The 27,611-nt window shown below is 45.3% G+C and overlaps 1 protein-coding gene across 1 annotated transcript in view; it reads right to left on the bottom strand.

The window, feature by feature from the left end:
- VWA3A (von Willebrand factor A domain containing 3A) overlaps positions 1-27,611 on the bottom strand; it is a 2,090,411-nt gene that overhangs the window by 660,851 nt on the left and 1,401,949 nt on the right. The window contains exon 26 of the mRNA XM_069645605.1: positions 27,043-27,195. Within this exon, the coding sequence (XP_069501706.1) occupies positions 27,043-27,195 (153 nt within the window). The remainder of the gene's footprint in view (positions 1-27,042; positions 27,196-27,611) is intronic.

The raw sequence follows: 27,611 nt of genomic DNA, 5'->3' as shown, positions 1-27,611 counted from the left end.
GTAACCCCTGGACAGTAGTAGAGTTTCACATTCCAATTGAATCTACAGACTTCCACACTGATGGGGAAAAAAGGGAGAGTTTGTTTCCTTAGCCAGCCGGGGGAAGAGCCGTTGAAGTGTATGGTAATAAAATTAGAGGCTGCTGGTGGAAGCAAGCTGCTCCTGTATTTGCGACTAAGGAACTGGGAAAAGTACGCAGGAACCGACAACTGAAGTGTTGCGAAGAGGAAAGCAGCGTAAAGAAGCTTTCAAGCAACAATAACACCAGAAGCCAGTCCAGGGCTCCTGGGCGCTTGCCAGTGGAAAGAAACAGCAAGACACTTACCAGAGACCCATGCGAAGCCGAGAAGGCCAGCTGGAACCACAGGAAACAGTAATGATGGAAGCCAAGCTGCCCGAGGAAGAAATCACCTAGCGGCTGTCATCAGCAAGCTGTGAACAGAACGGGAAATGCCACCAAGAGCTGGTGAGTGCACGCTGGGACGAAGGGAACACTGAGGCGTATGGTAATAACTGAGCAAAACAGAACAGTGAAAGAAAGAAAGCTATTAACTAACATTGAAAGAGAGAAAGTAAAAGTACATTTGCTGAAAAAGGGAATCTTTGAAGTTTGCCCATATGTACAAAGAATACATATAAGAGACTGTAAGCAATCAGTATTTAACAGACAAGGTACATTAGCTAAAAGGGCTAATGTGGTGAATTATGAATTATACAAAGTGGAGTGGCAGAGAAAGGCAATTACAAGTGCATGAATACAAGGAATCCTGGCAGAAGAGTATACCAGGTAATTACTGATTGGGCAGGGCATCCTTCTGCCCAATCACAACACCAGCAGGCTTTAGCCGGCCCCCCCCAACAAAAATCCTGCATCTAGGCCCCTTTGGAGTTCATTCAAGCCTCTTTCTTGCTTCGTTACTCGGAGGATCAGGCAACAGCCTGCTCTCTCCCCCCTGATTGAGCTGTGAGGCAGCCTTTACATCCACGTGGCTGCGTTCTACTCAGCAGGCTTTGTACAGCCCTCATCAAGGAAGCAGTATGCCATTAACGAAAGCAACGTGTATTTTTTGCAAATTACTTTAGAAAATAAATTATTCCCCCCAAAAAAAGAAGAAAGATTTTCTTAATTGTGGGGGCGTGGCTAAGGAGCCATGTAGACGGACGTGCTTCCACCAAGAGCTCCTGCTGATCCGTACATCATCCTGCTGGAAACTGCATTAGAACGGATACAAAAGTCCTGAAACTGGAGGATTGTGCGTAGAAGGTCTTTGGGCACGCCAAGATACATTGTGGCACTGATCAGAGAAGTGCCGGCGATGTTATGAGTGAGTGAAGATCCCTCAGTTTGTTCGTGACGGTGAGGAAGATGGCCGCCGTCCAACGGTGACAAGAAGATAAAGGACTTGGGCGGAGTGGAGGCTTCATCAAGGAACGTCCCGTAAAGTCTGCGGTGGGGGTGCCCGTGGTGGAGAGTGGTGACGGCCGAGCGCGCCGGGTGCCCAAATCATGCTGAATACCCTTTTCGGCTTTTAATGGATACACGGCCCGCCAGGAACATCGACTTTGGAATCTGTAGCCGGAGCGTCTGTGCGACATTGGAAGCGGCTTACAGTGAGAGTCGGATGCACGCTCCTGGGCAGGAACGAGACACAAAGTGGCCTCAGCAGCAGGAGGTGGAGCGGGCGAGCTGCTGTTTATAGGCCTCTTGCCCCGAATTGACACGGAGGCGGCACCACTGCCACTACCATAGCATATTGTAACACGAGCGGGAGGCTCGCAAGACGGACAGCCATTAACAGTTTGCTGGTAGAGAAGGAACTAAAGGAACATGTGCCGCTGGGCTCCTAGTGCAACACTGGGATACATTATTACAGCGCGAGACCACGCAGAGAGACAGATGGAATACTGAAGTGAAACTGACATTGGTGAGAAGGTGGCACTCGCGCAATCCACGGGAACATGATTCCCTCACAAGACAGGCCAGCAGGCCATGATTAAGCTGTTAAACAGAAACAGGGGTTGGAACCAGGCCTGGCCGGGACAGTTGTTATAGGACAATAACGTAAGAAATAAGTCACTAAGCAGGCCAAACAGACGCCCTGAGAAGGCTTCTTTCAAATCGGACACAAGCACTGAATTCCCCGGAGACCTGATCCTCTGCGGTAGTGGCGGGCAACACGTGCTTGCTGGCCCCCAGGTCCACACTGATGGCGCATTGACAACAGGAGTTAGAGGGAAGACGTGGGAGGACACAGTCCACTCCAAACGCGACTTTACGTGCCATAGCACGACGCAACCTACTGAAAAGCGCACACCAGTGCCTGACTGACTCAGGGGAGTCACAACAACACTGCATAGCTGGAACCAGACACACAGGAAGGATTGCGCGATGTCGGTGAAGGGAGCGAGAGCCAAGAGTAAGCAACCCACGATGGAGATCTTCGCAAGGACACAGCAAACTCCCCCAACCTCGGTGCAAAGCGCAGTGGCGGCCTCCGCGGACAGCGCCACAGAAGGAGATAAGCATCAGGTCCTGGCAACCATTACAGAACTGAGCACAAAATGGGGTACAGCAATGGCGGATCTACGGACAGCCTTGGAGAACAAAATAGATGCTGTAGGAATTGAAGTCACCCTGCTGCGACAAGATGTCAGAGCACTGGCAGAAAGGACAAGTGGCCTGGAAAGCGCGGTGAAGACCAACACAGATGTCAGCACAAATAATGTGATGGAGATCCATGTGTTGAAACAGCAGGTCGCCAGCCTCGAGAACCGAATGGAAGAAGCGGAAGGAAGGGTGAGAAGGAATAACATACAGGTGGTTGGCCCGCCACAGGGGGAAGAGGGCCAAGACCCCACAAACTATGTGAAGAACATGATTCTGCAGGAGATTGGGGCAGACAAACTCTCGCAGGGGTTCACGATTGAGCGTGCACATCGGGCCCTGATGAGGAAACCATGACCTGGGGCCCCGCCGAGGCCGATAATTGCCAAGATTTTGAATTATAAAGACAGGAAGATGATCCTGGAGTATTTCCGTAAGGGCGGAACGATAGAGAGAGCATCCACCAACATCACGGCGTACCCTGACTACACGATGGTGGTGCAGAGGCAGAGGTATAGCTATGTGGTGGTTAAGAGGAGGCTGCGCACAGCTGGAATCAAGTATATGCTTCTGTACCCTGCGAAGCTTAAAGTTCTGCATAAAAGTAGAGCGCTTTTCTTTGATACTCCAGAAGAAGCGGCGTCATGGTTGGACTTGCAGGGCTGTCCAGAGCAGGAGGCAGAGCAGGACCGCCAGGAACATGACAAGTGAGGAGTCTGTATGATATGATATGATATGATTATTTATATAGCGCCTATACACAATGTGTTTCAAAGCGCTTCAAGGCAAGGGGGGGAACAAGGGAAAATACAACCACATTCTTGCAGGCTATGAACAGTAAGGATGTGAAATTAACTATCGTACTCGGCCTGACGACATTTCAGATAGTTCAAGAGCTAAGACATAGATAAGGAAGGGAGGGGGAGAGTGGGAAGGAAATGGAAACAGACAGGCGACTACCGTACTAGGCCTGACGACATTTCTGGTAGAGCCGGAGAAAAACAAAAGGTGAGGGAGAGGGGTGCAGAAAGGGAGGGGAGGAACAAAACAAGCGACTATCATACTAGGCCTGATGACATTTCAGATAGTGCTGGAGGGGTGTGGGGAGGAAAAAAACAGTAATGGGAGGGTGGAGGAAACAGACGAGGATGCTATCATATTAGGTCCAGGGATAATTCTGATAGAGTAAGTGCATAGAAGAAAGTAAGGGGAGGAGATAGGAAAAGGGAGAAGGGAAAGGAGGACAGAAAAGAGAGTAAGCAGTCAAAAAGAGTGGAGAAGCAAGAGTGGAGAGCGAATACAATTGCAGAAGTCAGTAGTAACACATAATGTTGCAAGCCAGGATACAAGATGAAGATGGGAACAGCATGATTCAGGGCCACCATGAGTACAAGATGCAAAGGAAGTCCAGCAGGAGAGTTGAGAAAGAGTGACGCACCGTGAATGAATGAAGTCCATAAAAGTCAAATCCAGCATTGGCCACAAGACAATGATGGTGAAGGAAGGCACCAGGTGGGCGGGGCTTGCTAAGTGGTGAAAAAGAGCAGCAGGCAGGAAGGTACCAGGTGGATGGGGCTTAGGCCAGGTGACCTAGATCCACTTTCACCTGCTCCCCATCTGCAAAGGAAAAGAAGCTGGAGGGCTCCTTAAGTAGGGAAACAGAGCGGCAAGCAGGAAGGCACCAGGTGGGCAGGGCTTGCTAAGTGGTGAAAAAGAGCGGCAAGCAGGAAGGCACCAGTTTGGCAGGGCTTGCTAAGTGGTGAAAAAGAGCGGCAGGCAGGAAGGCAGGCATCAGGTGGGCGGGGCTTAGGCCATGTGACCTAGATCCACTTGCACCTCTCCCCATCTGCAAAGGAAAGGAAGCTGGAGGGTTCCTTAAGTAGGGAAACAGAGCGGCAAGCAGGAAGGCACCAGGTGGGCGTGGCTTGCTAAGTGGTGAAAAAGAGCAGGAAGCAGGAAGGCACCAGGTGGGCGGGGCATGCTAAGTGGTGAAAAAGCGGCAGGCTGGAAGGCACCAGGTGTGCGGGGCTTGCTAAGTGGTGAAAAAGAGCAGCAGGCAGGAAGGCACCAGGTGGGCAGGGCTTGCTAAGTGGTGAAAAAGAGCGGGAGGCAGGAAGGCACCAAGTGGGTGGGGCTTGCTAAGTGGTGAAAAAGAGCGGCAGGCAGGAAGGCACCAGGTGGGCGGGTCTTAGGCCAGGTGACCTAGATCCACTTACACCTACTCCCCCTTTGCACCTACTCCCCCTATCATGAACGTTGAGGGGATAAGAGGGGGGTAGAGGGCCTTGGTATGATATAAAAGGACATTTGATTGGTATTTTGTGGCCTTTGGACTTCAAGACCTTGTTGGACTGGAATATAGTGAATATAATGCATGAGTGAGTTAGAGACAGTAAGCGTAGCAAATTGGAAACAGGAGCAAAGGGATGGAAGCAACCTACCCCTGAGAATTAGTAGTAAAGCGGCCATTAGGGCGCTCACACCTTGCTGAGCCGCGAGTATAGGCTTTTGCCAGAAAGGGCTAGATGCGGGGGTGCCTGAGATCCAGGGATGGAGCTGGGCAACAGGTGGGGAGGGTGTTGTGGGGGAAGGAAGTTGGCAGGGTGTGTTGTGTACATAGTTAGAGGGAGTTTAAGTTGGGATATGAGCCTACACAGAAGAGTTAAGCAACTAAAATTGAACTACATGGGTGGGAAAGGGAGAGGGACTCCGCCAAGCCAAGGGAGACCTTAAAATAATCACTTGGAACGTTAGTGGGCTGAACAGTTATCTAAAGAGAAATAAGGTTATGCTATGCTTGCGAAGACAGAAAATAGATATTGCCTTGTTGCAGGAGACGCACCTGACACGCAATAAGATGGAAGTGATTAAGAGGAAATGGAAGGGGACGGTGGTGGGCTCGTCAAATTCGGCGTATGCCAGAGGAGTGATCATCTGGGTGGCGCCACATGTCCCGTTTCAACTATTGCAGACATTGGTGGAGACAGACGGGAGGATGGTGGTGGTGAAGGGACTGGTGGAAAATAGGGAAATAAGTGTGGTAAACATGTATGCCCTGAATCAAAATACTGCGGCATATTTTAGAATGCTGTGTCACAACCTTAGCATGTGTGCCGGGGGCACGGTGATCTGGGGAGGGAACTTTAACTGTGTGCTAGACCTGAGGGTGGACAGGTCAGATGGGAAACCGGATAGGCCTGCCCCACCGGCTAAGGCGCTAAGGACATTGTTGAATGATTTCGGATTAGAAGATGTATGGAGGGTGCACCATCCCCAAGAGAAGCAGTATTCGCATTACTCTGCCCCGCAGCGGCTGCACACGAGGCTGGACCCACAGCGGCTGCACACGAGGCTGGACTATGTCTTTGCCACTTCAGAGATACTGTCAGAAGTCACGCAAATTGAATACAAAGCGAGGGTCCTCTTGGACCACTCGCCCCTGATCCTAGGTTGGCAATATTGCCCCCCCAGAGCAAGAATTCCGATGTGGCGCCTCAGGGCAGAGGCGCTCAGGGACCCCTTCTTTAGGGAAGACATGAGGGAAGAGATAGTTAGCTATTTTGAGACAAATACGGGTAGTGTGGACTCAGCGGCAACTTTGTGGGAGGCCTTCAAGATTATGATGAGAGGAGTGGCTATTGCGAAATCTAAAGGATTGCAGGGGGGGATCCTGGTGGAACTGCAGGAAGCGGAGAGGGAACTGGAGAGGGCACTTAGCGGGGGAGACAGCGTCAATCAAGATAATGACCTAATACAGAGACTGCAGCAGAAGTGTGCAAGGCATTGGGAAAGTTTGTGTAACCTTAACTACAAAAAGTATATCGAGAGGCAACATGCAGGAGGTGATAAACCAGGTAGGCTTTTGGCATGGCTATACAAAAGTGAAACCCCTAGACCCCCGATCAGATTGATAGAAAGGGAAGACGGGGGGGTGGTGGATACCCAAGAGGGAGTTAATCAAGAGTTTGCAAACTATTATGGGCGGTTGTATGGAGAGGACGGGGAGGATAACCGCGCGATGATAGAGGAAACCCTGGAGGACATAGGATTGCCGCAAATTAGTGCAGAAGAAAGGGAGGAGATGGATGTACCGATTACATTAGAGGAGCTAGAAGAGGTAGTGAGACAGCTGCCGACGAGTAAGACCCCGGGGGCTGATGGACTCCCAAGCGAGTTTTATAAAGCGTTTAAAGATGAGGTGCTCCCCCCACTGTTGGTCATGCTGAATGAGGCGCATGAGCGAGGCAGACTGCCAGAATCACTCAGAGAAGCGATTATTATACCGCTCCCTAAACCTAATAAGCCAGAGCACAGCTGCAGTTCTTACAGACCCCTGTCGATGCTTAATCAAGACAGTAAAATCTTGACAGCTGTTTTGGCAAATAGACTAGGAAAAGTCATAAGCAAACTGATACACCCGGATCAAACTGGCTATGTCCCCAACAGGAACATATCCAATAATCTTAGAAGGCTCCATAGAGTCATTGAACATGGGAACGGAAGGGGTGATGAACTGGCAATAGTGTCGTTAGATGCAATAAAGGCTTTTGACTCGGTCAAATGGCTGTGGTTGCTGGCGACCCTGGATGGCTACGGGATAGGACCGGGATACCTGGGCTGGGCCAAAATGTTATACAGTGAACCGCTGGCGAGAGTTAAAACGGGGTCAGTGATATTGGAAAGATGGAAGCTCCGCAGGGGAACCAGACAGGGTTGCCCATGGTCCCCTATGCTTTACATATTAGCTCTGTAACCCTTAGCGATCTATTTAAGGCAACAATATGACAATAGGCATCCCTGTGGGAGATGAACGACACCTGGTATCATTGTATGCAGATGATATATTATTGTACTTGCGGTATCCACAGGAGAACCTCCAATATGTTCTGGAGGTGATGGGAAGATATGCAGATGTCTGGTATAGCGGTGAATCCTCAGAAGTCCAGCATGTTCCCACTAGGTGGGTATAAGGGGATCCCCCTAGAACAACTACCGGTGTTACAAGTACCTTGGGCAACTAGCACATTTCGTTATCTAGGAATAGACATTTACCATGCAGTAGAAGAAGAACACAAGCGCAACACAGAAGTAGCTATTAAGAAAATTGAGAATTGCATGCAGTTCTGGGTTAAACTGCCCTTAGCAATGATGGGACGCAGCGCAATGTTGAAGATGGTGGTTTTGCCTAGGCTCCTGCACTACTTTGGTAACATCCCGTACTTGATACCCAAGAAGTTTTTTAGTAAATTGGCTGGTATGTGTAGGGACTTCCTGTGGCATGGTACGCGGAACAGAGTTGCCCTCTGGAAACTCCAGAATTCTCACGAGAAGGGGGGGTATAAAGTTGCCCAATTATGAAGTTTATTACATAGCGAGTCAGCTGCAATATGTGGCCAAATGGCTCTCCGAGGAGGCGACCACCAAAACCATGCTGTTCCGATGGGACTGTGTCCCCTTCTATTTGAAAGAGATAATATGGTTACCCCAGGCTGTAATGGATGGGCGCCCCAAGATGTTGGTGCTTGGGTGGAAAGTGTGGAGAAGGGCGTGCCAACTGATGGGGAACCTGTGCCCGTGCTCTCCTCAGGTACCACTGGTTGCGCTGGTGGGGGAGAGGAGCAGCTCAGGATGATAATCAGGAATCACTGGGAGTCGGCTGGGATAGAGACACTGGGGGATATTTGGTAAGAGGGGACCATAACAGATTTTGAGGCGCTGGGGGCGAACACCGGGTTACATATTGGCCAGTATATCACGTACAATAGACTGGTGCGGAAGCTCAAGAGAACGTGGTCTGAATTGGTTCTTGAGGAAGAACCAGATGCTACTATAGACACAATATACGATATAGCGGAAGGGGGACACGAGATATCTAGAATATACAAGATGATGATGTCAAAAGTGGGGAAGGAGCTGGTGCAACTGAGATGGAATGGGAAAAAGAAGTGGGTAGTCTGATGGAGGATGGGATGTGGGTACGAGTCCAGGGGTATCACAAGAAAGTGTTGAGAAACGCAAGACTTCAACAGATGCAATTGTATATTACGCATAGGACGTACTTGACACCCCAAAGGATAGCCAAGTTCAAGAATGCAGGACGGCAGGCATGCCCTACGTGCGATGAGGAGAGCGCAGGCATGGTGCATATGTTCTGGTCATGCCCGGTTATTGAGTGCTTTTGGGGCGAGGTCGCACGCAAACTGGCAGCAAAGGGTATTAAGATTGTGGTGGATACTGTGTGGGCCTGCTTGCTAGGGGGGTTCCCTAGACCACGAAAACTTAGGCATGTAAGCAAACTGAAAGATCTGGCATATGTGTTTGCGAAGCGGATAATTGCTATGGTGTGGAAGACATGCCACAAACCACGACTGGAGACATGGTGGGGAGATCTGCAGAAATGGACGGAAGCGGAAACCATGTTATGGCAGGAAGCAAGCAGCACTGGAGGGGGGGGGGGGTGGTAACTGAGACCCTGATGGCCTGGAGGTTGCTCATAGCAGAATGATTCGGGTCAATACAAGACCCTCCAGATCTCACGGAGAGAGATACCCCACCACAAGAGGCGAGAATAGAACATTAATAGAAGTAGGCTCGAAACAGGGGTGGGAAAAGGGAGCAGTGAACACGATTGAATGATGCATAAGTATAATGTTATCGTATACACTGCAGGTTTGGTTTGTAATGAATGTTTGTTAAAATGTTAATAAAAATAATTTTTACAAATAAAATGATTTTCTTGATTGTGTGAAACATCGGCAGATTGCCAGGCATCCCCAGGCCCAGTCAGTGAGCAGAATCCTTCATCCCGATTGGGTAGGGCATCCTTATTCTGCCCAATCTCGAAAGGAGGGCATGGAGGGCCTTAGCCCTCTCAAACTATGCTTCGTCCTCCTGACTAACTACTTCTCCCAGGTCATGGGTTCCTAGGCTATCTACGCTCCCTGCAGTCTTGTAAGTGAGCTTGGCTGACCTCCACCATTATCTCTCCTAACGTCAATTGTGCCTTTCACTTATCTTTCCACGATGCAAACACTCACCTTCCATCAGTGCACTTGTGAGTACAAGGTACGTCGGATAAGGTTTGCTTGTTTTCCATCTGTGCACCTCCACCATTTCACTGTGTTGTGCCTCCATTTCTAAAATCGGATTTAGGTGTGTTTCTATTCCCTCTGTGCCTCCTTCTTTTAAAAATTGGATTTAGGTGTGTTTGTATTCCATCTGTGCAGCTCATTTCACTGTGTTGTGCCTCCTTTTTGACATCTCCTACTAGGCCTCCTGGTGAGTTTAGCTAGAACTGTACTGTGCAGCAACTCCTCTCTCGTTCCTGTCCAAACCTCTGCTGACCAATGGCTCTCTCCATGTCTCCTATATTCTCTAATTGCTACACTATCACCTACCCCCATCTCGCAAAGTACAGTAGAAAAAAGCACAAAAAAGACATATTGAGTGCAAACACTGGACTTCCCATCGAAGACACCTATGTCAGTACTTTCTCTAGTGAGGTTTTCACTGATATCTTCTTCTCTGTCCCCTGTCCAGATCTATGGACCCCCATCTCATCCCTACTCTCTCTTCCTCCACATGTTCTACTATTATCGGTGGCACCAAGTGAGAAGTCCTCTTGACCGGCTTCTCATCCTCTCGCTGATTTGTTAATGTCTATCACACTGGCACTATCCTGGTTCAGGGCCCACAACCCAACCTCCTCCTCCTCTTTGACCGGATCCTGCCTTCTCTCATTAACTTCCCTTCTCCTGCATCTCCACCTTCTACTCTCTCTCTCTCCCCCTCCTCTGACTAATGTACCACGCCCCTGTACACCACCTCAGAAATCCTTGAAAGGCACAGACCTCCTCCACCTGGCAAACCTTAACGCCCGCTCAGCCAACAAACACTCTGCTAACATCGGTCTCCTTCTTGAAGACATTGACCTCGACATTCTCGCTCTTACCGAGACACGGTTCAATGCCAGCTCAGTCACTGCGTTTGACTCCCTCCTTCCTGAAGGCTTCAAGATTCTCTCCAAGCTCAACCTCGCCGCCTGTCAGGGCGTTAGGGGGTTTAATCTTCCCTGAGTGGGTTCCTGCTTCCATCTTACCTACCCAGCTCTTCTCTTCCTTTGAAAGCCTGGTTTGCAAGTTGGTCATCTCTCCCATCTCCACCCTGACCATTGCCACCATTTACCAGCCTCCAGGCACCACCACCCTGTTCCTCTCTGAATGGGCTGAATTCTGCTCTTCCTTACTTTCATTTACATCCAACCTCCTCCTACTGGGTGACTTCAACATCTAATTGGACTTCCCAGGCTCTGCATCAACTCTCTTCACTGACCTCTGCACCTCGCTTTCCCTCGCCATTCTCCCTTTTGGGCCAACCCACTCAGCTGGACACACTCTGGATTCCCTCATACACCCTGACCTCTCTCTCTCTCTCCCTCCCACTAGTCAACCCTCTCCCCTGGTCTGACCATTCTCTCCTCTCCGCCCACTTGAGTCCCTTTGGCCCTCTGAAAGTCCCACCAACCTTGTTCGCTAACATCCGCCCGATGAAACAAGTGTCTATTGCTGCCTTCTCTTCCACCTTCATCGCCCTTACCCCTCCGCCCCTGACTCCACCTCCGACTCTGCCCTCAGCAACCTCCACTTTTCCATCACCAATAGTCCTTGCCCCAGACATGAGCATCCGCCTGAAACCTGCCTATAAGCGTAACACCTGGTACAACACCGAACCTGCGGCCCTGAAACCTAAGTGCAGGGCAGCAGAATGGAGGTGGCAAACCTCAAGCTCATCTTCTGACAAACTTACCTGCCGCCTGATCCAAAGGCAATACAGACACTCCATCCGGGCCAAGAAAAGAGCCCACATTCAGGCACAGGTGTTCGGTGCATCCAAGAACACGGCTGGACTTTTCAAGATCTGCAGGGAACTAGCCAACCCCTCCTCAGTCTCCTCCTCCCCTTCTCCCTCCCAGGCCCTCTGCAATGCACTGGCCTCACACTTTGCCTCCAAAACCCAGGACATCTTTACCACCATTGCTTCTCTCCCTCAAAACTCGTCCCACACCCCCTCATCTCCCCCCACTCCCTCCTCTGTCCTCCTTCACCCATGTCACTCCTGAAGAAGTTACCAGAGTTGTCCGCTCCATGAAGGCTTCTTCTAAGCATGTTTTCACCTGCTCATCCAGCACCATCAAGGATAACATTGGCTCTGTTGCCCCTGCTCTTGCTGATTTCGGTAATCATTCTTTCGTCACAGGATCGTTCCCCTCCTCCCCTAAGCACTCCCATGTGAGCCCAATAATGAAAAAACCTTCATCAGATCCTACCTGCTCTGCCAACTACCACCCTATTTCCATCACCCCCTTACTGGGAAAACTGCTGAAGTTTGTTTTGCCCCAACTCACACACTGAACTTGTTGGGGGCCTCTACGACCATGAATCTGGATTCTGAGCATGCAGAGGCACGGAAACTGCTCTTCTGAACACCTGTGAAGAACTGCTCACATCTCTGGACTCCCCAGCTGTGCTTATCCTTCTCAATCTCTCCTCTGCCTTTGTCATAGTCAACCATTCCATCCTCATACAAAGGCTACACGATACCCATGGCATCTCAGAATGGGCACTGGCTGACATCCTTCCGTACTGACCGCTCTTCCCAAGTCATCCTGGGCACTTTCTCCTCTCCTACTTCCCTCCCCCCCTGACTCTTTAACATCAACCTTGCTCTTCTTTCACGCCTCATCGTCTTTTTCTCTTCCAACTTCCAGTGCTACGCAGACGACACACAGCTCTTTTTCAAACTCCCTGCCGACCCTTATTCACCCTCCATCATTCCTGACTGCCTAATCTGCCATCCAGTCCTGGTGCATCCCTAATCATTTCTGCCTCAATGCCTATAAAACTGAGATCCTTCCCATTGTGACGCCTGCTTCCTCCTGCTTCCCTTCACTCTTTTCTTCCTCTTTGGGCTCTTTCCTTGCGCCCTCTTCTGAAGCCAGAAACCTTGGAGTTATTTTCGACTCTGCTCTCTCCTTCCTCCCTCACACTCAGGACATTTCCAAGAAGTCCCACTTTCAGCTCTTCCTTCTCAAAGGAATTCTCCCTTTTCTCACTTCCCCCAGAGGCTCAATGTGACCCAAGCTCTGGTTCTCTCTAGGCTATTGCAGTAGCATCCTCCTGAATCTATCATCTTCCACTCTGCGATCCCTCCAGCTAATCCAGAATGGCGCAGCAAGACCTATCCTTGGCCTTAAGCCCAGGGACCAATTCTCTCCTGCACTAAAAAGTCTTCACTGGCTTCCGGTTGCTGCACAGATAAAATTTAAATTCCTCTGCAACATCCACAAGGCGGTCTGGGCCCGGGGATCACACTATCCTCAACTTAATCTTACTAAATGCTCCTCCTCTAGACCAATACGCTCCTCTAGCTCCAACTCTCTGTGTGTAAAGCGTTTTTTGCTAAACAGAGGGCAGGTGGTCCTTCACTTTCCTCAGCTGGCTCCCTCCTATGGAACAGCCTCCCCCTCCCTCTGCGCCTTGAGCAGGATCTTCTTAAATTACGGACGCTCCTTAAGACTCGCCTCTTTACCTCCTCCTTCCCTTCTTCTCTCCCCTGTTAATCCGACAGTTGCTGCGATTGGTGTCCTGGGCCCTTATGCATCCTCGGGCCCTGACCTCCCGCACCCAATCGGCCCTGCTCCGGTCTATCTCCACTTGCACGTACACCCTCCGCCCTGATGGTGTGCACTTACACCCCTCACGGCTCCTTGCCGTGTAGCAACCAACATTCATCTGTGGCTCACCCATGAGCTCAGACTCCACAGCACTGTCCCCCTGCCTTCCTCTTTGCTGTACTTGCACGTTCTGAATACTCAAAAGGCATAGTAAGTTCATCATGTTTTCCTCTCCCTCCTACTGCTCTTATATATTATGTACTTTAATGTATTTCCCACTCCTGCTCCCTCCCTTGCCCTGTGGGAGCTTTGACACAGTATTTTTTTTATTGTATAAGCGTCTAACAAGCAAATAATAAATAAATAAGTACATGAATATAAGAAACCCTGGGAGGTGTGAAAAACCAGAAGGTGTCTCACCCGCTAGTCCCCGGGGATCTGTCATCCAGGTGGGCGGAACATGGACCATTGCTTTTGGATCCAGTTCCTGGGGGTGGACCAGTGTGGGAGAATCACCTGGGCGAGGGGTCTTCGGGGAGTGGGACACCGGATGGCGAGACACGATATCCCCTTCCATGTAACACCTTTACCCCATCCTACCAGGTAGGATACTTAGGAACTCAAACCCCCCCCGCCCCTTTCACAACACAAACACTTTCTCACAGACAGCTCGCTATGAGAGAAAACGGACTAACACCTGAGCCGTATACCTGACATGTCCGAATACAATGGTCAAGCAGGGTTAGGCAATTACTGACCATCAGGCACATCTGACTTCCATTACACTTCCTCACATGGATAAAAGGTGGAACATGAGAGCACACTCTGAGCAAGGCAAAGCACACGAGGAAGCAGCAGTTACAAGATGGCAGTTTAACACAAGGAAAAAGACGGCAAAACAGAACGGGATCGCAAGGAGGGAAGTGCCTTTGACCTTTTCAACGAGGAACCGTTACTTCTTTGAAACCTTGAGAATAGAAAGCGTAAGACCAGGAAATCACGCTGAAGAATCCTGCATTGTGTGTGGGAGGTCCCGGGGTCCTCCCACGTCGATAATCAAGGCAGGGAGAATCGCCTGCTGCTGTGGTACTGTCCTTGGCTCCTTCAACAAAGCAGTGCCAGTGAAATCAGCACAGCTGGTGAATTAGGGAGACTGATACAAGACTGGTCTGTGTTGAAGCCCAGGTTGCAAGCGGTAACATTGTATGGTGAGCACTGAAATGAACAGTGTATGAAACGCATGTGATAACCAACGCAAGTAAAATTGAACAACAGATAAGTTATTGAACTTTGAAACCCAGATACGATACCTTTCACAGAGTGGTCTGGCACCGTGTGCGTGCTCCTTCAAAGGTCTCTGTAAGGTATCCAAGTGAGAGGTGGCAAAGGATTGTGAATCGAAGTGGTCCTGCAGTAGGTCAAGCAAAATCGCATGCACAATTGAAAATCTTCGATGTTGATACTGCCATTAGATTTGAAAACAAAGTAGATAAAGTTGGTCCGAGCCCAAACGAGGGAGATCAATCAAAAAGCTTTGGGTTGAAGAAAGTTGGTGTTAAAGTCAATTTAATTGGTCCGAGCACTGCCAAGGGAGACTGATTGAACATTTTTTTAAACGGATCTGAGCCCGGCTGAGGGGGATCCAGGGTGAACCGTGAATCACCCGAGAAATTGTATATATGAAAATTCTACGAGCATTGCGTTGAAGGGGGTCTGAACCTGGCTGAGGAGGATCCAAGGTGGATAGTGAATCACCTAAGAAATTGAGAACGTGTGAAATCCTGAGAGGAAAAGAACATATTGTTTGTTTGTCGCATCAGGCCCTCTGAAAGAAAAGACTTTGAAAGGCAAAGAGACTTGGACGCTGAAAGTCCTGATGCTCATGTTTCAAATGTACCCTTGTGCCAGATACTGTGCTAAGCTCGAATGGGCCCCCTTGTCCCGTGCAGAAAACGTGGGGAAGAAAGGCCAACGGCCTGAATATCCTGACATATCATTTCATCATTTCTTGAACACTTCTTTCTTTTACGTAACATTGTTTCCCACACTACTTTGTATTTAAAGGTAAGGATTGGCAATAGGCATTTTAGTATAGGCCCTTTTGTTTTGACAAGACACCCCTAGGACTGCAATGTCATTATTTGATGGTTGTTGCTTGCTCCCATCTTTAGATTTAGGAATAGATGGGTGTTTTCAAACCCTTTTTTAAGTCCAATAACCACCGTTGAACTATGGTCACTTGTGTCTGTCTTACTGTTGATACCATACCTTTCTTGCACAGGAGAGTATACCAGGCAATTACAAATCTGTGAATATAAGATAACAGAGAAACCTTGGCAGGAGAGTATACCAGTTATCCTGACAACCCAAAGACAAAAGAGAATTGCACATGATTTTGGTATTGATCAAGAAGAAAAGCAAAAACTGTTAATTTCAAGAGACCGTGAAGAAGGATCTAGGGGAAGGGAGACACCCTCTGGATTAGTGTCTCCCTTCCCCTAGTTAATAGAGGGAACTAAAAGGAATCCAATCTGCTAACAGCATCTTATATGAAACATTTCCTCTATGCAACTTAATAGAGGGAACCAAAAGGAATCCAATCTACTACTTACTTAAAATTGAAGAAATTGCACATACAAATACAATTATTGCAAACTTACAAAAAACGCATCTCTAATAAATATTTCATTGGCGCAATTTTCTTGATCTCCATTCCTTTTTCTTTGTGTAAAAATATTCTGATACTGATCAGCCTCAGTATTAGGAGATGAGAGTGCAGTCTTGCAACCTTTATTTTTTCACTTTCCAATTTAGCTCAAAAAAGCATGGAATCGCTCTATGTTGCTTCAAGGCTGACATCAGTTAACATTTACCACCCTCTGGATTAAGCAGCCATATCCTTGAGAGACTTTTTGTTGGAATTACTGTCTAACTTGTGTCTGAATTTCCTTCCCGACTCCTCACAGTTGACTAAGGCAGAGAGTTGAAGGCAGGGGCCAGGTGCAAGTTCCTTGACAATTTGTGGTGCAAAGTGGTAACTGGAGTGCAGGATGGGTTGTCAGAGCGAAGGATAAGTAGACGTTTAGTGGGGAAGGTAGGAGATGCGTGTTATAAAGAGGAGTGGGAAAGATAGGAGTGTAGAAAGACGGAGGAGTATGAGAGAAAGAGGGATGGATATGTGTTGTGTATTTTGATGATTTTATTGGAGAAGTAGGAGACATCTGCGCAGAGAGAGGAAGAAAGAGTGATTATTGGAGGGAGGGGGGTTCCCTGAAAGGTCAGGTATGCAAAGGTATAAACAAAGAGAGAAAACAAGTTTAGGATAACTGGCGAATTTGGTTGTGTTGTGAGCTGTAGTCGGGGTCTATAGAAAATGCTTGTAGGCAGCGAGGACAGTTGGAGATTATTTTTTATGCCAGCAGCATAATCAGCGACCCAGATTGTACTCAGTAGCTGGATGGTGTAATGGAGTGGGTAGGGAAGTGACCATTAAAGGGGGTGGACAGTGCAGAGTTAAAGCCAGGAGTGCAAGATCAATGGAGTGAGCAAGTGGAGGAGAGAGCTTAGAGGGAAATGTTGACTTGGTCAAGGTAAAGGACATGGAGATGGGCTTGAATTTATGTTTGGTGATAGTTGAGGTAAGGTGCTGGGAGAGTGGGGGAGGAATAGAGATTGTAAAGTGAATAAGTGAATGGTTAGAGGGGTAGGTGTTAACTGTGGGAGCAGAGGAGAACAACGTAGAAGATAGGAAAAAGAGAGATCAAGAGAGTGCATTATATGTGGATTGCAAAGTTATGCGGTTTGACTAGTGAGTTGTCAGAGAGAGTGGAGAGTTGTTGGAACTGTTGGGCCTTAGACATATTGAAGATGTGAGGTTGCCGATTATGATGGCAGGGACATCAGCTGGGAGTGTTTCACGTAAGCAGTCAAGATAAGAGAAGAACAAGCCGAGGGTGCCCAGTGGACGATAGATGAGGATAGTAAAAGGGGTGGGATCAAGGAATAGAACTTTTGAAGTGATCAAAGGATGAGGGAATTAAATCAGAAGGCGGGGTGGGAGCAGTGCAGATGGTGTATTCTTTCTAATAATGAGAGATTTGATTGTGGTACTTCCGTCTTGGACACAGAGACCGTGGTAACCAGCTCTGTTAAACTCAGCAGGGGCAGACAGTTTGAGATTAAATCTAGTTCGATCCTCTCTAGCATTTCCCAGTTTCCCAGTCCAGAAGTTGGCACAGCTTTCTCTCAGCATGGCTGTTGAGAAAGGAGGGCACATGTCTTTAGGGTTGTCTGAAAGGTCTATTGAACAGTTCAGTATTCAACATGCTTATCTACTAAGAAAGCATTCTCACATTGTTGGGTGTCCTTTGAGAAATGGTGGTTGGGTGTCCTTTGAGAATTGTGTTTATCTAAGCAGATCTGTTCTGTAGATTGTAACCCTCCTCTAATTCTGTCAGGGTCCGGCTTGACTGAATTCCACAGGAGCTGATGCTGGCCCCACAGACCCTCACTAGGAGTTCACCTCTCAACCCTTAATTATAAGCTGAGCTGAAAACCCCAAGAAAGGGAAAGGGGAATTTGGATAAAATAACAACGGAGACACTGCAGCCCTGCAACCGTCTGGTAGGTTCTGGTATCTGTGGTAAACAAATACACCTGGTTATTTATGTAATAAGAAAATTCTATTTTCTAAAAGTATTCTAAATAAACTCTAAACTCATTACCTCTTAACCTCAGTAAAAGACTTAGAGGCTATTAATCTGTGTGTGATATCTTGTAAATGTCTCTTGTGTTGTGCATACAGTTCAAACCAAACTTTCCTCTTGCTTCAGAGTTTTCCTTAACCTTATGTAATTTTCAATGCTTTCATAGTGGCAGTCTTTCTCTGAAATATTGAAGTCCATTTGCATAAATTACATTAAGAAAATAAGCATTCTTCAACTTCCTGGAATATTGCTTCCTTATGCGTGGGAATAGTTTTCTTTATTTAGATAAGAACGTATAGTTTCTTCCTTAAATAGCGTGTGCGATAAACACGTAAAAATCAGAAGACGTGAAGAATTGTCCTCGCGTTAAAAATACACACGCGATTCCTATCAACACACGCGCTCGCGTTTAAAAATCCACACGCGATTTTTAGCAAACACACGCGCTCGCTTTTAAAATCCACACGCGATTCTTAACAAACACACGCGCACGCTTTTAAAATCCACACGCGATTCTTAACAAACACACGCGCATGAAAAAATATGTACACGCGATAAAAATCACGCGCGCTGGTTAAAAATGGACTCGCGCTCTATCGCTACCGAACTCGCGCGGAGAGACGAAATGGATTTCACGTAAAACAGTTCACGCGCTTAAAACCACTCGCGCTTCACCAAAATGGACTCGCGCTCTATCGCAAACCCACACGTGCTTTTCCATGAGACGTCATTTACGTTAAAACGGACACGCGCTAAAATTCACTCGCGCAATCTTTTGGACACGCGCTCTATCGCTCCGAATACCCGCGCGTCTTCAAAAAACACGTGAACAACAACTTGCGAGCTCGCGCACACATTTAACAGTCTTTAAGAGCATTACACGCAGTTAATTTCATTTAAACTCCTACGCATATCTTCAAACTTGTCTTCCTTAATAATAACTTCAACTGTAAATGTCTCTTTTCTCAAAATGACTTTGAAATTTGGTTAACTTTTTAAATGTTCTTAAAAAAAATGAAAGTTCACTGTGACAATTTTAAATCTTTAAAGAAACGATCCCACCTGATGACTTCTTGTTTCAAATGGATCAGCAAACGAAATTCTTACTTCTTTAGTTGATCTTCTGAGCTCTGAAAAGGCCTTACTTAAGGAGCTTAACTAAAACACAACCAGCCACTGAATTTGTCTGGATGAAAGGCAGTTTAGAATCTTGCTCACCTCCCAAGAATCAAACCCATTGTTCTCTCCACCAATCAGGCAAACCAAACATATCATTGTTCCTTTAACCAATCAGATTGAGTTTCTTTCGCTCCATCTTGACTTGGGCAAGCACAATGTTAATCCTATGAACAAACTCTTCTTGTTACTAACCCAGCCAGTTCTAAAAGCATAACTAACCCAACCAGCTCTGAAGGCACAATGTTAATCTTGTTACTCTTCCTGTTCCTAACCCAGCCAGTCCTGACAGTACCCCCCTCTTCAAAGCCCTGTCCCAGGGCCTGGCTTAGTAGGGAACCTCTTGTGAAACTTTTTTATCAATTGAGGGGCATGTACATCTACTTGATCCTCCCAAGATCTTTCCTCCGGACCGTATCCCTTCCAGTCAATAAGATACTGCAAGGTACCTCTAACAATCCTGGAATCTAAGATTTTCTTAACTTCAAACTCTTCTTCATTTTCTTCTGTGTAAACTGCTGGTGGTGGTTTCCCCAATCTAGTTCCTGACACACAAGGTTTCACTAAGCTGACATGAAATGTAGGATGACTTTTGATACTTGTGGGTAATTTTAATTTGATTGCTACGGGATTTATTATTCTTTCTATTTCAAATGGACCAATAAATCTCGGACTAAATTTAGTTCTTCCCTTTAAACGTAGGTTTTTTGTGGACAGCCAAACTTTTTGACCCACCTGATAATGTGGTGCTTTACGACGTTTCTTATCAGCAAATGTCTTGAATCTTAACTTGCTTTTTTCTAAAGTTTCTTTAGCTTTTACTAAACCATCTCTAATACAAGTCAATCGCTGCTCAACCTCTGGATTAGAATACTCAGATGGCAACACTTCTTTCAAAAATCGTGGGTGAAAACCATAATTGCTAAAAAATGGAGAATACTTAGTAGAATCCTTGACAGAATTATTATAACTAAACTCTGCTAGCCAAAGAAGATCTACCCAACTTCCTCTTTCTTGCCAAAAAGCTCTAATATATTTTTCCAATTCCTGATTTACTCGCTCTGTTTGGCCGTTGGTCTGTGGGTGATAACCTGAAGAAAGTTTTACCTCAATTCCCAACTCTGTACAGAAAGCTTGCCAAAACTTAGAAATGAACTGAGACCCTCGATCTGATACAATTTGTGTTGGTAGACCATGTAATCGTACCACTTCTTGCAAAAAACTTTTTGCCAGATTCCTTGCAGAAGCCTCTCCTTTCATGGGAATGAAATGCCCAGCTTTAGTGAGTAAATCCACAACTACTAATACTGTAGTGTAACCTTGATCTTTGGGAAGATCTACAATATAATCCATAGAGATTGTAAACCAAGGACTAGGGGGTACTGGTAATGGATTTAATAACCCAGATGGTTTTCCTCCTCCTGACTTTACTCGAGCACAGACTTCACATGTTTTCACATAGTCTTCAATATCTTTTTTCATTTCTTTCCACCAAAATTTTCTCTCAACCAGTTCAATAGTCTTACGAATTCCAGGGTGACCTACCAACTTGGATTCATGACATTCTTGTATAATTTCCTTTTGCAGTTCCTTGCTTGAAAGGTAAATTTTAGAATGGACACATGGAAATCCTTCAATTAAATGTCTTCCAGAATCCTCCGCTAACCAAGATTGAATTTCATCTTCTGGTAATTCCTTTAGAATCTTTTTAAGAAGCTGATTCTCTTCCTTTGTAGTACTTAGGATAAATTTTTCTTCTGCAATCACTGGTTCTGGTAATAATTGATTTTCAACTTCTCCCGAAGATCCTTGTCGTGATAAAGCATCCGCTTTACCGTTTAACCGCCCAGGCTTGAATGTTATCACAAAATCGTATTCTGAAAAGAAAAGTGACCACCTAAGTTGTCGAGGTGATAGTGTTCGAGCAGATTTCAAAAACAGAAGATTTCTATGATCGGTTAAAACGGTTACTGTGAATCTTGCTCCCAACAGATAATGTCTCCATTCCTGAAATGCCTTCTTGATTGCCAGGAGTTCTCTGTCTGTAATTGTGTAGTTCACTTATGCTGGAAGCAATTTCTTAGATAGATAGGCCACAGGATGCAACTGTCCAGTTTCAGGGTGCCTTTGAGAAAGCACTGCTCCAATTGCAACATTAGAAGCATCTGCCTCCACAGAAAATGGTTGTGAAGGATCTGGGTGTAATAAGATCGGTCCAGATGTAAAACAGTTCTTCAATGTTTTGAAAGCTTGATCCGCCTCATCTTTCCACTCAAATTTCATTCCTTTCTTCAATAATTTGGTGATAGGAGCAACAGTTTGAGAGAAATTTTTAATGAATCTCCTGTAAAAATTTGCAAAGCCCAGGAAGCTTTGGATATCTTTAACACAAGTTGGAGTTGGCCACTGTTCAACTGCCTTAATTTTCTTCATATCCATTTCCAAACCTTTGGGAGAAATCATAAAACCTAAAAATTCCACTTCCTTGGTGTGAAATTGGCTCTTTTCTAACTTAGCAAATAGTTTATTCTCCCTTAGTCGTTGTAACACTTTCTTTACATGTTCTTCATGTTGCATTATATCCTTAGAATAAATGAGAATGTCATCTATGTACACTACTACAAAGATGTCAATAAAGTCTCTTAATACCTCATTTATAAAAAATTGAAAAGCTGCAGGAGCGTTACACAATCCGAATGGCATTACTTGATATTCAAAAAGACCAAATTTTGTTCTAAATGCTGTTTTCCATTCATCACCTTGACGTACTCGCACCAAACGATATGCTCCACGAAGATCTAGTTTGGTAAATACTGAGGCTCCTTGAATTTGGTCTAACATTACTGAGATTAAAGGTAGCGGATATCTGTTTTTAATTGTTATCTTGTTTAATGCCCTATAATCTATGTATGTTCGTAAGGTGCCTTCTTTTTTAGGAACAAAAAATAATGGAGAAGCTGCTGGCGACTGAGAGTGCCTGATGAACCCCTTATTCAAATTTTCTTGGATGTAATCTTTCAAATGTTGATTTTCTTTTTCTGTTAAGGCATAGATGCGACTGCAAGGAATGTGGGCCCCTGGTTCTAAGTCAATTTTACAATCATACTCTCTATTAGGAGGTAATTCATTAGCTTCCTTTTCACTAAATACATCATTGAAATCATGGTAACATTTTGGTAATTCTCCCATTACAGCCCCTATAGAATGTACTATAGTTCCCAAATTCACCAAACCTTCCACTACTTCTGAACAATTACCACTAGAAACATTTTCCTGAATTATTTCTCTACAACAATTTGTAACACAAAAAGTAGAATCCAATTTCACCACTCTTTTTCCCCAATCAATCTGAGGGTTATGATACGTCAACCAAGGCATTCCCAAAATGATTTTCAACTGTGGAGTGTCAATCAATTCAAACACAATTTCCTCCCAGTGTCCTCCAATTTCCATTTCCAATGGGATTGTTTCGTGTATAATTAAACCTGATGTCAGTTGAGACCCATCCACCGCTCTCACATACTCTGGTATACTTTTTACCACATAAGGCACATTCATATCTTTAACCACATTCCAATCCATGAAGTTACCAGTGGCTCCTGACTCTATTACTACTGGACCACTTCGCTTTAATTCCTCTTTAATATATAAGGATACATTCAAAGTAATATGTGGTACCGCTGCCTGAATAGTATTTGCCACTTGTTGATTTCTGGAACTGTTAGGAGAGGCGGAAGTCTTTGGACACCAAGGGCAATTTCCAACAAAGTGTCCTGATTTCCCACAATATAAACATAAATTATTCTGTCTTTGTCTATCCTTCTCCTCCTTAGTTAAAGGACCTCTCACCTTATTTACTCTCTCTACATTCCCAGTTCTCAATTCTTTATTTACAAATTCTAATCTTCCTTTATCAATTCTAGGGAAAACTCTGGGTTGCTCAACTCCTCCTCTTCTACGCTCAGCCTTACGTTCCCCTAATCTATAGTCAATTTGTATGACAAGATTAATTAAATCCTCACATGAAGTAGGTCTATTAACAATTGTAGATAATGCATCTTTCAATTCCTCCTTCAAGCCTCTATAGAATAAAGAAGATCGCTTCTCTTCTGGCCAATTGCTCTCTAATACTAAAGATCTGAACTGTGTAATGTAAGACACCAAATCTTTGGTTCCCTGTTTTAACTCTAATAATTCTCCATCTACTTCTTGAGATAACTGGCGTCTATCAAACATCTTTTTAAATTCTAACTTGAAGGCTAACAAGTTCTTTAGTATAGGATTCTCTTGACCAACTAATAATACTGACCAAGTTGCCGCCTCACCAGTAAGGTAAGACAGTATAAAAGCTATTTTAGAAGCGTCTGTATTAAAAGCTTCAGGTCTACAAAGGAAATGAAGTTCACACTGGGTAAGGAAAATCTGGCATTTCTTGACATCTCCCCCAAAACGCTCTGGAGGTGCTAAGGGGACTGGACCTATAGGTACATTCAAACTTCCCCTACTTCTTCCCTGAGAACTCGTTCCTTCACCCAAATCCTCTCTGATTAACACTGGTAATTCCCTACTAGTATTTTCTGAATCTCTTGACTCCAAAGAAATTTCTTCACCCTTACGGGTAACCTTGGAGTTTAACTCTTCAAACTTAACTTGTAATTCCTGGTTTTCTTTTCGCACAGCCCTCATTTCCTCCCTTAACTCTGAAAACATGTCCCTTATGGAACTTGCTAGTGCCTCTGTGGGATCCATATCAGCTCAGGTGGAAAATATTATCGTGGGCCTTTCATCCTGTCAGGGTCCGGCTTGACTGAATTCCACAGGAGCTGATGCTGGCCCCACAGACCCTCACTAGGAGTTCACCTCTCAACCCTTAATTATAAGCTGAGCTGAAAACCCCAAGAAAGGGAAAGGGGAATTTGGATAAAATAACAACGGAGACACTGCAGCCCTGCAACCGTCTGGTAGGCTCTGGTATCTGTGGTAAACAAATACACCTGGTTATTTATGTAATAAGAAAATTCTATTTTCTAAAAGTATTCTAAATAAACTCTAAACTCATTACCTCTTAACCTCAGTAAAAGACTTAGAGGCTATTAATCTGTGTGTGATATCTTGTAAATGTCTCTTGTGTTGTGCATACAGTTCAAACCACTTAGTCTCTCTAGAATTCTAAAGTGATGGTTTTTTGCAAACACCATTTCTGGACTAAACTTTCCTCTTGCTTCAGAGTTTTCTTTAACCTTATGTAATTTTCAATGCTTTCATAGTGGCAGTCTTTCTCTGAAATATTGAAGTCCATTTGCATAAATTACATTAAGAAAATAAGCATTCTTCAACTTCCTGGAATATTGCTTCCTTATGCGTGTGAATAGTTTTCTTTATTTACATAAGAACGTATAGTTTCTTCCTTAAATAGCGTGTGCGATAAACACGTAAAAATCAGAAGACGTGAAGAATTGTCCTCGCGTTAAAAATACACACGCGATTCCTAGCAACACACGCGCTCGCGTTTAAAAATCCACACGCGATTTTTAGCAAACACACGCGCTCGCTTTTAAAATCCACACGCGATTCTTAACAAACACACGCGCATGAAAAAATACGTACACGCGATAAAAATCACGCGCGCTGGTTAAAAATGGACTCGCGCTCTATCGCTACCGAACTCACGCGGAGAGACGAAATGGATTTCACGTAAAACAGTTCACGCGCTTAAAACCACTCGCGCTTCACCAAAATGGACTCGCGCTCTATCGCAAACCCACACGCGCTTTTCCATGAGACGTCATTTACGTTAAAATGGACACGCGCTAAAATTCACTCGCGCAATCTTTTGGACACGCGCTCCATCGCTCCGAATACACGCGCGTCTTCAAAAAACACGTAAACAACAACTTGCGAGCTTGCGCACACATTTAACAGTCTTTAAGAGCATTACACGCAGTTAATTTCATCTAAACTCCTACGCATATCTTCAAACTTGTCTTCCTTAATAATAACTTCAACTGTAAATGTCTCTTTTCTCAAAATGACTTTGAAATTTGGTTAACTTTTTAAATGTTCTTAAAAAAAATGAAAGTTCACTGTGACAATTTTAAATCTTTAAAGAAACGATCCCACCTGATGACTTCTTGTTTCAAATGGATCAGCAAACGAAATTCTTACTTCTTTAGTTGATCTTCTGAGCTCTGAAAAGGCCTTACTTAAGGAGCTTAACTAAAACACAACCAGCCACTGAATTTCTCTGGATGAAAGGCAGTTTAGAATCTTGCTCACCTCCCAAGAATCAAACCCATTGTTCTCTCCACCAATCAGGCAAACCAAACATATCATTGTTCCTTTAACCAATCAGATTGAGTTTCTTTCGCTCCATCTTGACTTGGGCAAGCACAATGTTAATCCTATGAACAAACTCTTCCTGTTACTAACCCAGCCAGTTCTAAAAGCATAACTAACCCAACCAGCTCTGAAGGCACAATGTTAATCTTGTTACTCTTCCTGTTCCTAACCCAGCCAGTCCTGACAAATTCTGGATTTCCTGCCGGATAGGCTATTTAATGGTTTGGCAATAGTGACGCAAAGTCCAATCCAATGGGCTACCATTGAAGCTTTAGGTTTGCCTTCAGGAGAGTCACTGGGTCCTATTCTATTGGTTGCAACGTTGCCAAGGGTTATTTGCTGTTCAGGCCTCTATGTAGAATTCATCTTCCTTTTGGTACTAAAGCTTTCGCTATCAGCCTATACTAGAGATCTCAAGCTAATTACTACCCTACAAGGCTTTATTTTTAGTGGCTGTTATAGCCCTAAATGGTTAGGGAATGTTGGGACACTGGCATGTTGCCCTGCATATCTCAGGACTCTTTGTGGCCCTGGGCCATGTACTGGTTCCAATTACTTACCAAAGGTGTACTCCTCATTTCATTTGGACCAAGAGGGGCTCCTCCCAATTTTGTGTCCTTCCCATTCTACTAACTGCATTGAATACTGTGGATGTTAAGATAGCGGTATTGTGCTAAACGGAAAGGTCAAAGCCTGACCGTAAACACAATCCAACCCTTTGCTTATGGCCTATGTCAGGGCTACCCCTTTGGTTTCTCCAAGCACTTTTGTTTGGTGGGGCTACTGTGATATAGTCTGCACTAGAGCTGTAGTAAAATGTTCCTTAGAAACCAAGCCAGGAAATAAACCACAAGAGTGTTGCTATCATTCAGTGTGGTTGTTTACATTAAGGATCAGACGTGACTCTACATATACTTAGTATATCCTCATTGTTTAGGACTGTTATGTGATGAAGAGCAGCGGAAATGTCTTTACATCACGTATGGTAATCCTTATTAGTAGTCAGTGTGGTATTTTACCTTGTTTTGCAGTCCTCCTCCCTCATGACAGTACACATATCTTGACCACACCCCCAGTAGTGGCATCACCTAAAACAAAAATAATGGGTTTGGACGGGAAGTACCCAGATGTTGCCCAGCCTTTAAACTATTAGTAATGAATGTGGGCGAGGGATGGGCTGTGGGTGGTGACTTCACAGACAATACAAAAGAGAAGAATTTGGTAGTGTCTGTGGAGCGGCTTAGCCGCATTTTTGCATACTATGATAAGGGAGGAGAACGATTAACAAAAGTAATCTAAATCTGAGACTTTATTACGTTACAGTTTGATTGAATATTTCTTTACAACCACCAATACCGGCGTAACATCTTTGAAGGTAAAAATGCATTCAACCCATGTTTTAGTTGTCCAACAGTAACTCTACTGCTTGTCTGGGGAAGAGACAATTACACAAATTTACATTAAATAAAAACCGTCCAATCATAACATAAAACCTATTGCACAGTGACATTAACTTCATAAAAGAGAGACTGGTCCCCACTTACACTGATCTCCACGCTTGGGAAGATGGAACAGTATTTCGCAGACACTTTCTTGTGCAAAGATTGCACCATTTGTTTCTGATGTGTGCAATCAGGACCAAACATCAGGTTGGAAATTTCTAGCTTTAGTTTCTTCAGTCCATATTTCTTTAACCACTTTTTAAGAAAAAAATCAAAGCAAGTCAATGAAATATTCAAGTTTCAGGACAAGATTAAAAAAATAGCTTCAAAATGTATTTTAATGAAACAAATACTTTAAAATGTTCTGAACACATGGGGTTTGCAATTATTTATTTAAAGAACAAGAAATTCAAGATTAAACAAACAATGTAACATTTTGGGCCTCATTACAAGTTGGCCGTTGCGGAATTAACGTGCACCAGCACGTTTCCGCACCGGCCAACTACAAGTTTGCTGGTGAGGTGCTGGAAATTTCCCCAGCTCTTCCAGCAAGAATCGCTGGTATTACCAGCAGCGGTCCAATAGGACTCCCTGGCTTGGGAATTTACCCCCGATACCAGCACTCATAATCCAGCCATAAAACCGCTGGGCCAAATGCCAGTATCGGTATT

Source organism: Ambystoma mexicanum, chromosome 2p, assembly GCF_040938575.1.
Source record: "Ambystoma mexicanum isolate Mex_15411 chromosome 2p, UKY_AmexF1_1, whole genome shotgun sequence".
Taxonomy (NCBI): Eukaryota; Metazoa; Chordata; class Amphibia; order Caudata; family Ambystomatidae; genus Ambystoma; species Ambystoma mexicanum.
This window is presented reverse-complemented; position numbering and strand designations above follow the sequence as displayed.